This window comes from Oreochromis niloticus, linkage group LG16 (assembly GCF_001858045.2).
Source record: "Oreochromis niloticus isolate F11D_XX linkage group LG16, O_niloticus_UMD_NMBU, whole genome shotgun sequence".
Taxonomy (NCBI): domain Eukaryota; kingdom Metazoa; phylum Chordata; class Actinopteri; order Cichliformes; family Cichlidae; genus Oreochromis; species Oreochromis niloticus.
This window is the reverse complement of record NC_031987.2, coordinates 18,704,194-18,719,364: the sequence shown is the minus strand read 5'-3', so window position 1 is coordinate 18,719,364 and position 15,171 is coordinate 18,704,194. Positions and strand designations below refer to the sequence as shown.

The following is a 15,171-nucleotide window of genomic DNA, read 5'->3' as shown; positions in this document are numbered from 1 at the left end:
ACACTTCAGACTGACGTGTCGTTCAAAGAAGTAACGTCAAAGACCCTTCGTTATTCATATACTGTCATAATAAATATGTCAATGCACTTATCTGGTGTTTTACATTAGAAATGAAGACAAAAACAGTAAAGTTGTAAACTGACTTCCCTGCTACCAAAAACAAACTCCAGAGTAAAACCTCTGAGACTGAACCAGTGGTTCTGCAGTATAACTGCTTCCTAAAAGGGAAACAATGCCTACAATAGAAGATCTGGAATTTTCCAAGTGTGCAATGGGATTTTTCGAATGGCTGGAACCAGAGAGACAAACACAACTTTTGGTGCTTCCATCTACTTTTCAAAGATTGTTACACTGAAGTAAAGCACCATTAATCAACTTAATAGAGCTTTGAGATGATGATGGGTGTTTTTGTAAAGACTGTTGCTTTAGGGTAATGAATTAAATGAAGAATTTGTTTTAACTCAAAAGGTTTATTACGGACAGCACTGATAATGCACAATTTAGACCATGGAAATTTATATCAGTAAACTGACATGTTAACATCAGCGGCACAATAGAAATAACAATAATGATGAAAATTTTATTAGCAATGCACAGAAAGTGGGATTAACTTTACAATAGCAGGGATTTTTTAATGTAACTATAGGGATGAGATGCCCACCTTCAAATCACTTTGACCTCACTTCTGTCAGGTAATTATTATGTAAATAATTTTTTAAATTATTACCTCCTTATTTATGGTATTCAGATACCATGTGATAAACCACCAGAACTTGCACTTTATATCAAATATCTTTTATTAAACAATAAGAAAATGTAAATGCGTAACAACAGAAGTCACCCTATTCAACCAAAGTCTTCAGCATGCTATATACTCAAAGCTCACACAAATTCAAAACCCTTCGAGTGCTTGTTATTGTCTTCTACAGGTTTTCAGTACAGTTTTCTCTTCACAATCATGTTCTGGAGAAGTGAAACAATTTTACTCAAGCTTTTAAAGTTCACACAACTCAAATATAATACAATTAACTCATTACTTGTTTATTGTATGATACAAAACACCTTTAAAAAAAGAATAAAGGACATAAACTGCAATACAGTTTGCTTTATAACTGAGTACATAAAGTGAAATGTAAAGCTCCAGTCACTAAGATCAATATGACGCAAAGGTGATGTCTGATTTATGTACTCTAGTCTTATTTTACAGCACCACACTTTTCTCTACTACTCCTGGGTGACGCTGGTCTTTCCTTGGGTGGTCTTGGGTCGTTTAGATTCTGGAGGCTGGCACACTGGATCAGTGGGAGGAGAAGGACGATCTGGTGAAATAAAAAGAAGGTTACACGTCATAGCCTGTTTCTGTGTTTTCTTCTGCTGCGTGTACAGTCATGCGAAAAACAACATTTCCCCAGTCCTGTGAAAAAAGTAAGCTCACCTTTACTGCTTGCCTAGGAATTAAGAGGCTAAGTAGTAGCCAGGTAATCCCAATCAAATGTACTAAATCATTTTTCAGCAAGTGTGAGCACCTCTGGAAAAGCCCAAGTTCTAGCAGTTTGCTGGTCTGGAGGATTCAGATATGTGTTAACGCAATGCCACAATCTTCCTCGTACGGCAGCAAATTCAACTCAAGGTCAGACTGTGCAATGCTCAAGAGCTACGTCTCAGACTCAAAATTAAAAGACTGATTTGGAATGGTTACAATGAAAATGAGCCTCTTCTCTCTAAAAAGAACATGATACCTACAGTTTGATTTGACCATAATGGAGATGTTTGGTGAGAACACAGCATATCAGTGTAAATACCTTGTGCAAACTGAAGTACGGTGGTCAAGGGGTAATGATTTGGGCTTCTTTGGCACTCCCATGATCTGCTACTAGAAAGCAGGACTTTGTCAGATCATGTTAACTTTGGCATTATTTCTGGGTTTTCTGCACTACATGATGTTTTGGGGTTTTTTGTACATTAAACATCATCAGGGCTGAAGGTGCAAGAATAAAAAAAAACAACTTTCTGTGCAAATCTGAACATTAATTAATGAAACACTCAATAATAAACCCATCAGATTCTCCCATGTCTTAATGATAGAGTTGTGATATTTAAATAACTGTTTAGGGCTCTGTAGCACATCATGGTCACCATGGAAACGGAACCACATTTGCGACTGAAAACAGACCTGCGATACAAATGCATTTAGGATCAGTGTGTGAATAAAAAGTTTGACATTAAGCACACGCACACTGATACCACAATAGCAGCAGAGATGATGATGGTGGCCCAGTTTAATGTGGAGCTAGAGTCTGTTTACACACCGCAAAGAGCAAAGAGGTGGAGCTTCTTTTGAATTTTTATTATTGCTCATTACTAAGAGAAATGCTTCAGTGGGAGTCATAATTTATGCTGTGACCTTCCACGCCAATCAGATGGTGTTGACCCAACGTATAGGTGCATTTCTTGGGAGGTTACATGGAAGGTTACATTGCGGATTAGGAGCATTCTGTTTCATGCGTACAGCCTTTTCATATTTTTCTAAAATTATAGTTTATACTTCCTTGTAAAAGCAGCCGTTTAGCTGACAGTACAATAACCAGTGTGACCGATCAGATGCCAACGCTACTCACAACTAGATCGAGAAACTCCCTGATTTGGGAGTTGATAACCAGCTTTGTATACCTGAATGTTAGGGTAAATCCCGTTAACAGAAAGATATCTTGGGTATATTGAACTTGTTTCATAGTACACTGACCTGGGCACCTTGCAGTCATTGAGTCAACCATGAACTCCTCTGTATACCAAAGCATCCAGAGTCAAATGTGAGGCCTTGTGTCTGACATCTAAGGCTTGGCTAAAAAGCTTCATGCAAAAGGACAAAGATCCTAAGCACAGCTCAATGGTCCAGTCAGTCATAACTAACTGCATGACTACGAGAGATATGCATAAATAAATTCCTGAAAACTTCAGTGAACTGAAGCAACATTATAAAGAAGAATGGGCTAAAATTCCTCCACAACAATAGGCGAGACTGTTAAAGTCACACAGAAACAAGTTATTACTGCTAAAGCTACTCAATCATGGGGTGTTTTTCTCAGGCCTTCACAGAGACCTCAGAAGAAAAAAAAAATTTTCACAGAAAAAAAACAACATCAGTTAGTCTGTTAAATTCCACTCTATTATTCTGATAGTTAAATCATCACTATTAAAGCACAAACAAACAATAAATATGAGCAGTAAAACAAACACACATGTATTAAACAGACCGAAAGTTTAGCACTGATGAACTGATATAGCTCTTTCAGGTTTGCTTACTTTGATGTTCACTCCCAAACAAAGTGGCTCAGCTAATCAAACTATGCTGCTGGCTTGTTTGCAACCTGTCTGACTGCTTTTGTTTCCTGCTTCTTTGAATGCATCTGTAGCTATGTCATAGTCAGAGATGCCAGTAAACACAATTTAAGCTACAAAAAGACTGAAATAGATCTTCAAAAATATATATATTTTCTAAGCTCTAGTACAAATCCATAACTTGCTACAAGCTTGCTATAAGAGAGTGTACATAAAGAGGTAATCCAAGTTGGAATGACTAAAATATGGCACTGTAGTAAAGGCACAATAACATACACTGATTTAAACAAAGGACAAGACAAGTTGTTGCTACTATCAATCAGTCTAGGGAGGGCCACAACAATCCCTGGGCTCCTGCCACCTAAAGCAATAATAATAATTTTGTGTAGTTTGCTGTGAGGGATACAGAAGTTCTCATTTTTAATGATTTTAGTTGAGAAAATCTTACAGCAAGCACTTGAAAGGAAAGTGTAGGTTAAAGAAATAGGTGTGTATAATATCTTAAGGAAGGTTGTTCTCCATTTAGGGAGCGAGCTTTAATTTCTTTAATATTAGATGTCAACATGTACATGTATTCCTAACCATAACAGAACTCCTATTAACTGAGTAAGCATCTCACTCGACTCTCCATTATAAAAGTTGATTATCGTGAAAAGTGCAGCATTAAAAAAGACGGCCAAAGCCTCACTAACCGTGTTTGGCCTTTTCTGTGGAGGAGAGGGGGCTGAAAAGTGAGCCAACAGCTGGAGACCGGGGTGCAATGGGAGTCAAAGATACTCTCCTGCAAACAAAGAGGAAAAAAGCAGCAATGCTGAAAAGGCCTCAAAGCAACAAAACGTGTATTTATCGTCTTTTGTTTTGTTGTTGCCCAACAGTGAAAATTAGTCAAATGTTCCAAGTTACAGATGTGAAAAAGGGGGTACACAAAAGCATGCACAGGCCTGCTATTGTCTACCAGCAGTCTGACAGAGTGATTATTATTTTGTAGTCAGTGGGGGGTCCAACGAATCCCTCATACCAGACAGGGCTTTGTTCACACTGCAGGTGCTGGGCACATATTAACCGACAAAAACATCACACAGTAAATAGAGCTATTTATATTTCTCTTAAGTTATTCAAAAGAAGGCATATTATACACTATAAAGAGCACAGTGTTTTCTTACTTTTCACACTCTGAAAACTCAAACCGCATTCAAGGGGGCTAGGAGGGTAGATGTAGTCAATACGAGTCCAGTCAAAGATTTGAATAGTTCATATATTTCCATAAATTAGCATACGCTGTAGTTTAGGGCAAACTGCACTCTTCACACGCGCCACGCTGCATCTAAAAAGAAGCTTTAATACTCACAGTGAAGTTTTAATGCTGCTGCTGCACAAACAACACTTATTATCTCTACATTACATGCTTAATAAATAATTCCACTGTGTTTCTAGATCACTCGAGTGGATTTCAGCAAGTTTCCCTTTCCTGTAAAATATATTTGAATAATATTCAAAATTGGAGACGCTTATAACTGATTTTTAGACGCAACTCTTAATAAATTTTGGAACATGGATTTGAAAGATGCTTTTGTTTAAAACTTTACTGACAAAAAAACCCCACATCCACAAATTATACGTACAAGCATATAACTATTTTCTTTAAGGAGGTGTTTTTTGATTTCCTTTTTTCCCCACATACACTTGTGGGACACTTCATTAGGTACACATTGCTAGGACCAACTTGTGCTTTCAGAAAAGCCCTGATACATGATATCATCACACAGCTGCTGCAGATTTATCAATCGTCTGTTCCACCACATACCAAAGGTGCTCAGATTAAACTAAGATCTGTGGACTGTGAAGGCCATTTGAGTAAACTCATCATGTCATGTTCAAGAAATTAGTTTGAAAGCCAATTAGAAGTCACTGTGGTCATAACAGAATGGGCATGGTTAGCATCAGTACTAACCAGGAGGCTGCAGCATATAAACAATGCTCAGTTGCTCTTAAGGGCCCAAATATGCCAAGAATATAGGCCTCCACATGATTACACCACAAACACCACCTTGAACCAATGATAAAAGACAGGAATGATCGGCGCTTCCATGTTGTTTACAGCAAACAATCCATCCACATGACTCGAGGCAATGTTTTACCAAGCTTCGATTGTTGAATTTTAATCAGCCTGTGTGACCTGTAGCCTCAGTTTCCTGTTCTTAGCAGACAGGAGTGGCACCTGGTGTGGTTTTCTGCTATTGTAGCCCATCCACTTAAGGTTCAAGGTGTTGTGTATTCAGAGACGCTTGTCTTGATACCTTGTTTGCACAGAGCTTCTATTTGTGTTACTGTTGCCTTCCATTCAACTTGAAGCAGTCTAGTCATTCTCCACTGATCTCTGACATCAACAAGGCAATTTTCACCCAGTTGTTGTGCAGCCCAACCAGCCCATTTGGCACAATGATGCCATGTTAAAGACCACTTGAATCATCTTTCCTCCATATTCTTATGCTTGGTTTGAGCTTCAGCAGTCACTCTTGACTGTGTCTACATGTATAAAAGCAGCAGTTGTAAAGTGTCTGTTTATACTAATACCAATATGTACAAGGCTTCCTGAGAGCCTCGGGGTATACACTGTTGTAAACTCTCTGTTTCAGACTGTTTTTTCTACTTTTGAAACTGTATGATGTCGTAGAGAGTAGATAACCTTAATCTGGTAAATTCAGGCACACGGTTCTGTTTTCACAAAAACTTCTGTTTGCAAGAGGTAGCAGAGGAAAGTTGTCTAAGGACAAACAAGCTAAAACAGCTTGTTTCAGACAAATATGGCTTCTTGTGAACTGTGAATAATAGTGAAAACCTATTGTCAAAGAGACCAAGTGGAGCTAGAAATGAGTATAATACTTTCTCTTTAAGCAAATTTTTTATTTATTTTTTTAATAAAATAACTATTAAACTTTTATGTTTTTGAAAGTTGAGGGTGTGAAGCATTTTCTTTTTTAAAGACTGTGAATGAAACAGCCTTGAATTTATATTGGCAGCTACACAGGAAAAGAACTTGCATACAAAAGAAATAAAAACATACCCGTACTAAGTGCATCATTATTTACCTGTTTTACTTTCTGCCACCCTGACAGAATCACAAAGACAGCTGCTCTAATATTTACCTTGGAGTGGGCCCTTTTGATGTGGCAGCACTCTTAGGTGTTGCAGGCCCAGGAGTATTGGCACTGTTGAGGACTTTTGGTGTGGAAGGAGAGAGGGGGGTTACGCGTGGTTGGGGAGTGGAAGGGGCGCTTGTGCTCCCAGATTTTGAGGACTGAGGTGCTGCAGAGGCCGTGGCTTTAGGAGTACTGGGCTTTCCCCATCCCTCGAGGGTGTTGAGGGTGATCCTGCGGGGCTGAGGTTTGGAGTTGGCACGAGGGGTGCTCTTCTTCTCCTCTGGGGAGGTTAGAGAGGGGGCGTCTTTGCCCTGGTTAGCTTGGGATAAGGCAGGTGGGGCCGAGGGTGACGGCTGGGATACAGGAGATGAGCTTTTGGCCAATGATGCCTTCTTGCCTTTTTTCTCAACACCACTGCTTGGGACAAAGACCTCCAGGGTGGGCGGCTCTTTCAGTGGAGTGCCCAGCTCCCCGGGAGAGAATGACAGGAAGGAGCAGTAACCGTCTGTGGAGGACACAGCCAGGAAGGAGCCATCGCGGGACCTGAAAGGGATAAAGTCTGCTTAATGGTAAAACATTTACAGTTTACCATCCACCTCTCTATTTCATGGGCATAAATCCACAGATAAAATATAATTTTAAGACTAAGGAATGCTCACAAAGTTACAAGCTTTCAGGTTATTAAATGTAAGACTGACTGTAAGAAATGAGTTAAGTTCGATCATGTCTTTAGCAACAAATTAACTGATAACTTCATGTTATTTAAAGCTTATGCTGGACTCTAAGTGCAGGCTAAACTGGGTAGTTTGCAGTATTGTGCTGCAGTGTACAGTTTTGGAGTATTTTGCACTGGTGCTGGGTGAACTAAAGTTTGGTCACTGATAATTTAGCCCATAGACAGCAGCAGAGATGCAGCAGAGGTGGTGGGAGAAGTAGAACTTTAAGGAGAAAAATCTTTTAAAATCTTGTTTGTCCAACACATTTGACTAGATATTGATGCACTGTACGTTTCTTCTTCACTCAACTTTTTTTTTTACTCCCTGTGTTTTTATATACCACCACTGTATTTAATCATCAACTCTGGCTCCTGTTTCTTCCTGTTAAAAGAGAGTTTTTCCTTACTACTGTACCTTACAATATAAAGCACCTTCAGGCGAATAACTGAATAACAGGAGTCATCAATTTGAGCCAATCATGTTCTTTAGTAACACTCGCCAAATTCCACCTTTATGGTGGATATATTCTGGGTGAGGGATACATGGTTCACGTATCCTGCCTATATACTGTAGTTGGTTAAATCCATCAAGAGCAGTGACAGCATAGTTCAGCTGATTGAAGCCTGTCGACAAAGCAAGCACATCTACTGGAGCTCATAAGACAAATTTGGCGCATTTCATTTTAAGGCAAATGTTTCACATGGCATTGCTACCCTTTAACCCCCACCTATATTGGTTTTCAAGAGCTGAAAGCTTTCCCTTTATCATGGTGACAAAAAAGGTCTTTTATTCCAATTGCTGCAGCCATCATATAAAAGATGAATTTGGCCTATTACTAACTGTCCCCTGCTTCTGTCTTCCTGTCTTTTGCTGATTTCTGTGGTTTTGATAACAATGATGGCACTGGCATGAAGTTTGGTACTTTATAACCTCAAAGTGTGCGTTCTGTGAGTACAGATTATCTGCTTTTATGTATTGCTGTGTTGTTTTGTATTTTCCATTAAAGACTGCCATCTGCAAAACAAAATGTTCCTTTAAGAAAATCAGGCTTTACTCAAAACAAGTAAATAATGTACAGATTCAGCTGCTTTTAACAAATAAGTAAATACATATTACGTTTTTGTGTGCACATTATCATATCTTCCTGTAGTCTTTATTAGATGAATGACTATCTTTTGCTTTTGAAAAGTTAAATACAGATACCTGTGCTAAAACAGCTACAAAGAAAGTTTACCATGTGAGATCACTGAGTGTGTGGTAGTGGATGTTGGACACAAGGCCAAATGGAAGTGTCTGCTGCGTGTCATACAACACGATTGAATCCTCAGAGGCCACGGCAAACACCATACGGTACGGCAGCTGGAATACATTGGGAAGAGCCTGGACAGAACCATCTGTAGGGAAGAAATGGGAGTGACACGAAGAACACAACACAAGAAAAGAAAAGAAAAGAAAACTAATCTGAAATAATCAGTCTTGCTTGAATGTCCTTGCCTTCTCCTTTTTTTGTCCTCAGTTCAAAGTAGACAGGGCAGCAGCGCACAGCCAGTGTAGCCTTAGATGGGCACGGCAAGTGAGCAATAGGCCTAAAAAACGCACAGAAAGATATTTATATACACCAATTATTAAACTTTAACAGACTCTGAATAGGGTGTAAATACAATAACAGGACACAAAAGATACCTCTTTAGACCCTTCCTGGAAAAGATGTAGGTGGTATTCATGATGTTTTCTCCTATCTCCACGCATCCAGCTGAGGTTTCAAAGAAGCAGACAACAGAGAGGCGAAATTAGAAAAAAAATGTTGCACTGTTAGAACACAAGATTTCACCAATAAAAAGCATGCTTTGTGTTTACCGGGAGCAAGCAGGAATGACCCGTCTGGTGTGAATGAGAGACGGCGAAAGAAAGACCTCATGCTGTCATCGTGGAACATCCTGTACTGCTTCACCTGAAAAGGTTACGTAACAAGTCTCACTCACTCTGGACAGTTAGGTAGAGCATTTAATTTCTTATATTTGGTTTTATAAACTTGTTAAAGAGCAGGTTAAGGAATAAGAATAACGCAAGCAGGAGAAACCTGAAAACACCTTTTGGAAAGTTAAGAAGAGAGGTATTGTGGCTCATGCAACTATCAGCTTGGATAAAACACTGATTTCTCAGAATTTCAGATTTATGAGAGACCAGACTGATGCTAATAAAAATGATTGGAAAAAACATAACTGAGACATTAGAGCCACCTTTAAGACATTGAAGAGAGTTTGTAAAAAGAACCACGACTGACCTCTCCTTCTGCAAGCGGCCCAGAGCTCATTTTACTGATACTGAAGGCCTTCTTCTTGGTGTGAGTGCTGTACACACGAAGCACCCTGAATGGGAGGAGAAATAAAAACATCCCGAACATCAGCGTGCTGACACATCAATGCCAGTGCCTACACAATATCAAATACAATCATTTAATAAGGAACAGAACTACACTCATTGGCCACTTTGTTAGTTACACCTGTTCAGTTGTTTGGTAATACAAATATCTAATCAGCCAATCAAATGACAGCAACTCAGTGCATTTAGGCAAGAAGACACTGTCAAGACTACCTGCCGAAGTGAAAACTGAGCTTCATAATAGGGAATAAAGATGATTTAAGGGACTGATAGGAAGGCAACAGTAACTCAAATGACCACTTATTACACCTAAGGTAAGCAGAAGAGCATCTCTGAATGCACAACCCCTCAAACACTGAAGCAGATGGGCTACAGCAGCAGAAGAACACACAGGGTGTCACTTCACTCTGCTAAGAACTGGAAATTGAGGCTAAAATCCTCACCAGAAGTGGACAAAAGAAGACTGGGAAAAATGTTGTGTGGTCTGTTGAGTATCAATTTGTGCTGCAGATGACAGGGTCAGACTTTGGTGCAAACAACATGAAAGCATGGATCCAACCTGCCTTGCATCAATAGTTCAGGCTGATAGAGGTGTAAAGGTGTGGGGGATATTTTCTTGGCACACTCTGGGCTCGTCAGTACCAGCTGAACATTGTTTAAATGCTATAGCCTACCTGACTATTGTTGCCGACTATGTCCACGGCTTTATGGACACAGTGTACCCAACAGGATAACGTGTCATGTCACGAAGCTCAAGTAATCTAAAACTGGTTTCCTGATGATGTCACTGAGTTCACTGTACTCAAACAGCCTCCACAGTCACCATATCCCAATCTAATAGAGCGCCATTACCATGTAGAGGAAAAGAAGATTCACATCATGTGTGTGCAGCCGGCAAATCTGCAGCAACTGTGTGTTCATATCATGTCAATATGGACCCAAATAGCGGAGGAATGTTTTCGGCACCTTCTTGAGTGTATGTCATGAAGAATTAAGACAGTTACTCCAAAAGAGTAACGTGTCCCTAATAAAGTCGCCAGTGAGTATACAGGAATGTAAACTGTGTTTTTAAACCAGATTAATCCATGTTTGAATCACCTGTCACAGCTGAGAGTGGCAATATATTGTCCCTGGGGATCCCAGGTAACCCCCTGCACGTAGCTCTTGTGGTCGTTCAAGATAGAAAGCTTCTGTCCTAAACACAAACAACATGATACACAGAAAGTCAAAAACAACACCAGATAAAAGCATCACAGATAAAATGCATGGACCCACAAACCTTTATTGATGTCCCACATGATAGCTGTGTTATCAACAGATCCAGACACCATGAAGTTTCCATCACGTGTCCAGCAGATGTCATACACATCCTCTATGTGCCCTCTGGAAATAAATCAGATCATAGCAAACTCCTTTCTATAACCACATCTCATCAGTTATAAGAGCTTCAACAAGCAGAGCGCCACACAAAGTAATTAAACACCATTTATGACTCTCACTTTGTTGACCTTAGCAAACATTAGCACTTGCTGTTCTAGCGTACCTAAGCGTTTTGACCACAGTCCAGCTCTCCTTGTTTAGCTGAGCATCCTCATCCTCCTGAAACACAGAGGCCTGCTCGGGCTCCTTGGAGTCGTTGAGCTTCCACAGCAGAATTAATGCATCTATATCGAAATTTTAAAAGGCCGTATTATTATATCTTAAAAAACATGTTTGGTTTTGAGAACAAAAACAACAGTTGCTTTTAAATAGAAACACGCATGTTTACAATGGAGAAAAGGCTGAGAAGCATCTGTCTATGTGGAACATACCATCTCCTCCTGAAGCAAGCAGCTCTCCGTTGGGGCTAAAGCGCACTACATTGACAGCTTTTGTATGTCTAGCCAGATTAGACAGAAACTCTACCACCGCCTTCCCGTCTGGACCAGCATCCACCCGCCACAGCTGCAAAAACATCATTAGGAAAAGAGATCATTAAAAATTCTCTGTAAATTGGCTGTGCAACATACAACACTTCACAAACAATAATCCATCCACAGATTAATTTTAGTAGGATAAAGGTTATAAAAAAGGGTAAATGTATTAAAAATCTTAATACTTAAATAACTGCTATTAGGTGGATCCTGTGGGTGAATCATCCCTTTAAGGATGTCACGTGCCTCGATAATTTAAAACCTTGCTGTACGCAAACATGAAAACACTGCATTGCTTGGTGGTGCATCATGATTTAGAGACTGTCACCAGTGTCTGAGAAGGAAAAACCAAAAACCAAAAACAGGACTACTTTTGACTGCTCCGTTAGTCACAAGGGGCCACCACAGTGAGCAGTTCTCCTTATCTGATTTGGCAAAGAGTGTTATACAGGATGCCTTTCCTGATGCAACCCTCCCAGGGATTCGTGCCTCCTCCGGATCTCAAACTAAGGATCTTTGACTTGTTGTGTTAACCAGTATCCCATGGGTCTTAAAAGAGGCATTCTCTAAAGGCTAAAGCGGGCCTGAAAAAGTCTCTGTAAGAGACAAAAGGTCAATAATCACCCTGACAAATGCACAGTGAAACACTTGTTTAAATGTACAGTTGTGGCCAGAAGTGTACATACACTCTGGTCATTCAAAATCCAAGAAACTCTGTGAAGATCTAAGAAGGAGAATTGTAGATGTAGATTGTAGGATTCTGACTAAGAAAGATGCTCCAAAACTGACACCTTTAAGTTTGACTGAAATGCCCACGTGAACGAGGGCCTTCTGGAGAAGAATTTTATGGTCAGACGAGACAAAGATTGAGCTTTTTGGTCACAATGAAAAGAGGTTTGTTTGGAGGAGTAGTGGTGAGGCTTTTAAACCCAAGAACACTGTACTAACTTTAAGCACGGTGGTGGCAGCATCATGCTCTGGGGCTGTTTTGTAAGTGGCACTGGTAGATTGCACAAAGTGTACTAAAAGATTCTTATTCTGTTTACTCTTTTCCTCACTCTCCCTCACATGACCACAATTACCTCGGTTCCACTCTTGACTTTCTCAACACTGATTGGTTCTTGATTTTCTTTGTGCCTTAACTAAACTCACCTGGCATACATTATATAAGGACTGCACTCCCTTTCACTCACTCTTTTCACTCCCACATAGGGCGGCAGCTGAGATGAGTTTGATTTGTTCTTCTGAGTTTAAACATTTATGTTCAAGTTAATGATGTAAGGTCCAACCTTGTTTTCTCTTTTAGAGTTTAGCAGTCCATGTGTTTCTTACTTTAAGTTAAGTTAACATTAATTAAAGTGAAATAAACCAAGACATAAGGGACATCAATGATTTGGCTGTTTTCTTTGCATTCTGATCAGATGAAACTCATGGTGATAAACTTTACCTTACCTTTGAACCTCCTACCTAACAGATGGAATCTTATAGGACAATTACCACCAAATTATTCAACTTCACCTCAAATCAGCAGTAAAACAGTTTGGTATCATTCTTCTGTTGGAACACCTAACACACATCTATAACTGGTTTTAGAAAGCTAGCATTAAACTTTTGGAATGGCCATCCCAAAGCCCAGACCTCAATGCTTATCGAAGTGTATGGACTATGTTTAAAAGCAAGGTCTATACCAGGAAGCCTACCAATTTAAATGAACTCTGCCAAGAAGAATGATGAAATATCCAGCCAGAGTGATACTGGAAGCTTGTTAATGGCTACAAAAAACATCTTGTTCAGGTGCAACTTGCTGTTTATTAATAAGGGTGTATATAGTGTATGTATATATTTGAACCTCCACGTTTAATTTTGACCACGTTTGGATTAGAGAAAATCCAGAATAAATTCATACTTGTGTACTAAATTCTTATTTTTTTTTAAGTCATTAAAGATATACGCTGTACAATCATTTCACCCTGGAAAAAGAAAAGTCAGAAGGAATCACAAAACAAATTTCCCACGCGCGGGACTAATAAAGATCATCTTATCTTATCTTATCTTAAAAGCCCAAACTGTACTCTGTCTACCTGCACTGGGACTGTTCAGAAAGTTAACAAAATATTTTTTTTCTCCATATTATCTCTGGTTCAGTGTCCTTATTCTTAAGGTAAATGTTTTTATGACCAATTAATGAAGAAAGAACAACTGATGGGTACAAATACCTGCGTCTTCTATATCCGTGAGACTCATTTCTTCCTGCTGCATTTATAGACTAAATCACTGTTTTTTTTTCTTTATTTCACATTTTATTTAATTAAAAACAAAACAAAATAAAAATCGTCGACCTCTTACGGAGTTAGACCAGATGTTCTGACCGCTGTCTCCACTCACCCTGACTGTGGTGTCCACTCCAGCTGTGGCCAGTCGATGAATGCGTCCATCTGAGCTGTGCTGAAAGTCCAGACTGTACACTGGCTCCTTGTTGTGCCATGCTATCTCACGCGTTACCACCTTCATTTCTTTTCAATTTTTATATTCGGCACCGACCTCAAGGGATAAAAACACGGTAAATTCACCACCTAGATCGTTTTCAATCAACTCATATGGACGCATTAGTTAGCAAAACGTACAACAATGGACCCTGAAATACGGATTACAGATAACAGTTTGATAAAGCCGCTCTTTTGGCTACACTAACATATAGAGCACAGCTGGCTAACAGGTTAGCAGTTAAACTGGCAGGTTAGTTGGACTGGTTTACGGCTAAACACTGTGGACATCATTCCCATTCACGAACATTTGTAGTTAAGCTACTGTTAGCTAAGAAGCATGCCCGTTATAAACGCAGACGAATTACAAATGTTTATTACTCTGAACGAAGATAACTAGAAGTACATGACAGTATTTACCTTCTCTGTTGTCCAGCTCAGTCAGAATTGGTAAGTTCCCGCGTACCAGACTCTCAAAACTTCCGGTCTGCCGTGATTGGACAAAAACACGGATAGGGCGGGGACAATTGATAGTCTTGACTTTTTGGTTTTTTTCCTAACGTAATCCGGAAAGATCTTTGGCCATCCCCATTGAAATACAAAATATAATTCACAAAGGGGGGGTATAATCAATTACTGACAGGATGGCATTGTGTGTCTTTTCTACCCAGGTATGCTTTTACTGATTTGACAGTGAATGTGGAACCATTGCCATTATGAAAAACGAAGCCGTTGCAAAGCAAATGGTTTCTACATATTGCATGTTGTATGAAAATCTAATGGTAGTCGTCTCTGTTCATAATTCCATCAGTATTGATCTTGTCAATCTCCAGTACCACTTACCGAAATGCAGCCCCAAACCATTACAGTCTCCACAGTGTTTTACAGGTAATTGTAAACACTCGGTGTTTTTAGGCCTCACTTTTTGTTTTTATCTTCACTTGGCCAGTTTCTTAAAGTGGTTTAGGGACACAATGCACAGCATGCTGAAATATGACAAGTTTGTTCATAAAAATACTATTTTATGGCTGCCAAACTGTTATCATTGGGATGTTTCAAAGATTTAACTGAACAAATGTTTTTGTGACAGGGTGCTGGTAATAAACTGACTGAAGATAAAATCTACAATTGTTTCCTTGCTAAGTTTTCCATTATGTGTAGACACAACACTGGTTGAATTTGGTTTAAAAAAAAAAAA

The 15,171-nt window shown here is 39.4% G+C and overlaps 1 protein-coding gene across 2 annotated transcripts; it reads right to left on the bottom strand.

Moving 5' to 3' along the window:
- Window positions 1-779: 779 nt before the first annotated feature.
- chaf1b (chromatin assembly factor 1, subunit B) lies at window positions 780-14,523 on the bottom strand. Of its 2 annotated transcripts, XM_019353427.2 has the most exons (15): window positions 14,394-14,523; window positions 13,876-14,031; window positions 11,389-11,521; window positions 11,121-11,241; window positions 10,857-10,960; window positions 10,676-10,772; window positions 9,480-9,564; window positions 9,053-9,146; window positions 8,879-8,948; window positions 8,690-8,781; window positions 8,430-8,589; window positions 6,486-7,022; window positions 4,032-4,120; window positions 1,803-1,870; window positions 1,191-1,319 (listed from the first exon to the last, which is right to left on the bottom strand). In XM_019353427.2, the coding sequence occupies exons 2-14, from the start codon at window positions 13,999-14,001 to the stop codon at window positions 1,827-1,829; spliced, it is 1,752 nt and encodes a 583-aa protein (XP_019208972.1). In that variant the 5' UTR covers window positions 14,002-14,031; window positions 14,394-14,523; the 3' UTR covers window positions 1,191-1,319; window positions 1,803-1,826. The 2 variants fall into 2 exon arrangements, with proteins under 2 accessions (XP_005460070.1, XP_019208972.1); XM_005460013.3 differs by lacking the exon at window positions 1,803-1,870 and having other exon boundaries at window positions 780-1,319.
- Between the last annotated feature and the right edge of the window lie 648 nt (window positions 14,524-15,171).

Coding starts and splice junctions, on each gene's coding strand:
- chaf1b (XM_005460013.3), bottom strand. CDS start 14,001: ATGAAGGTGGTAACGCGTGAGATAGCATGGCACAACAAGGAGCCAGTG. Junction 10,773..10,856: donor CATGTGGGACATCAATAAAG/GTTTGTGGGTCC, acceptor GTTTGTGTTTAG/GACAGAAGCTTTCTATCTTG. Junction 8,590..8,689: donor GAGGACAAAAAAAGGAGAAG/GCAAGGACATTC, acceptor TCTTCCCTACAG/ATGGTTCTGTCCAGGCTCTT.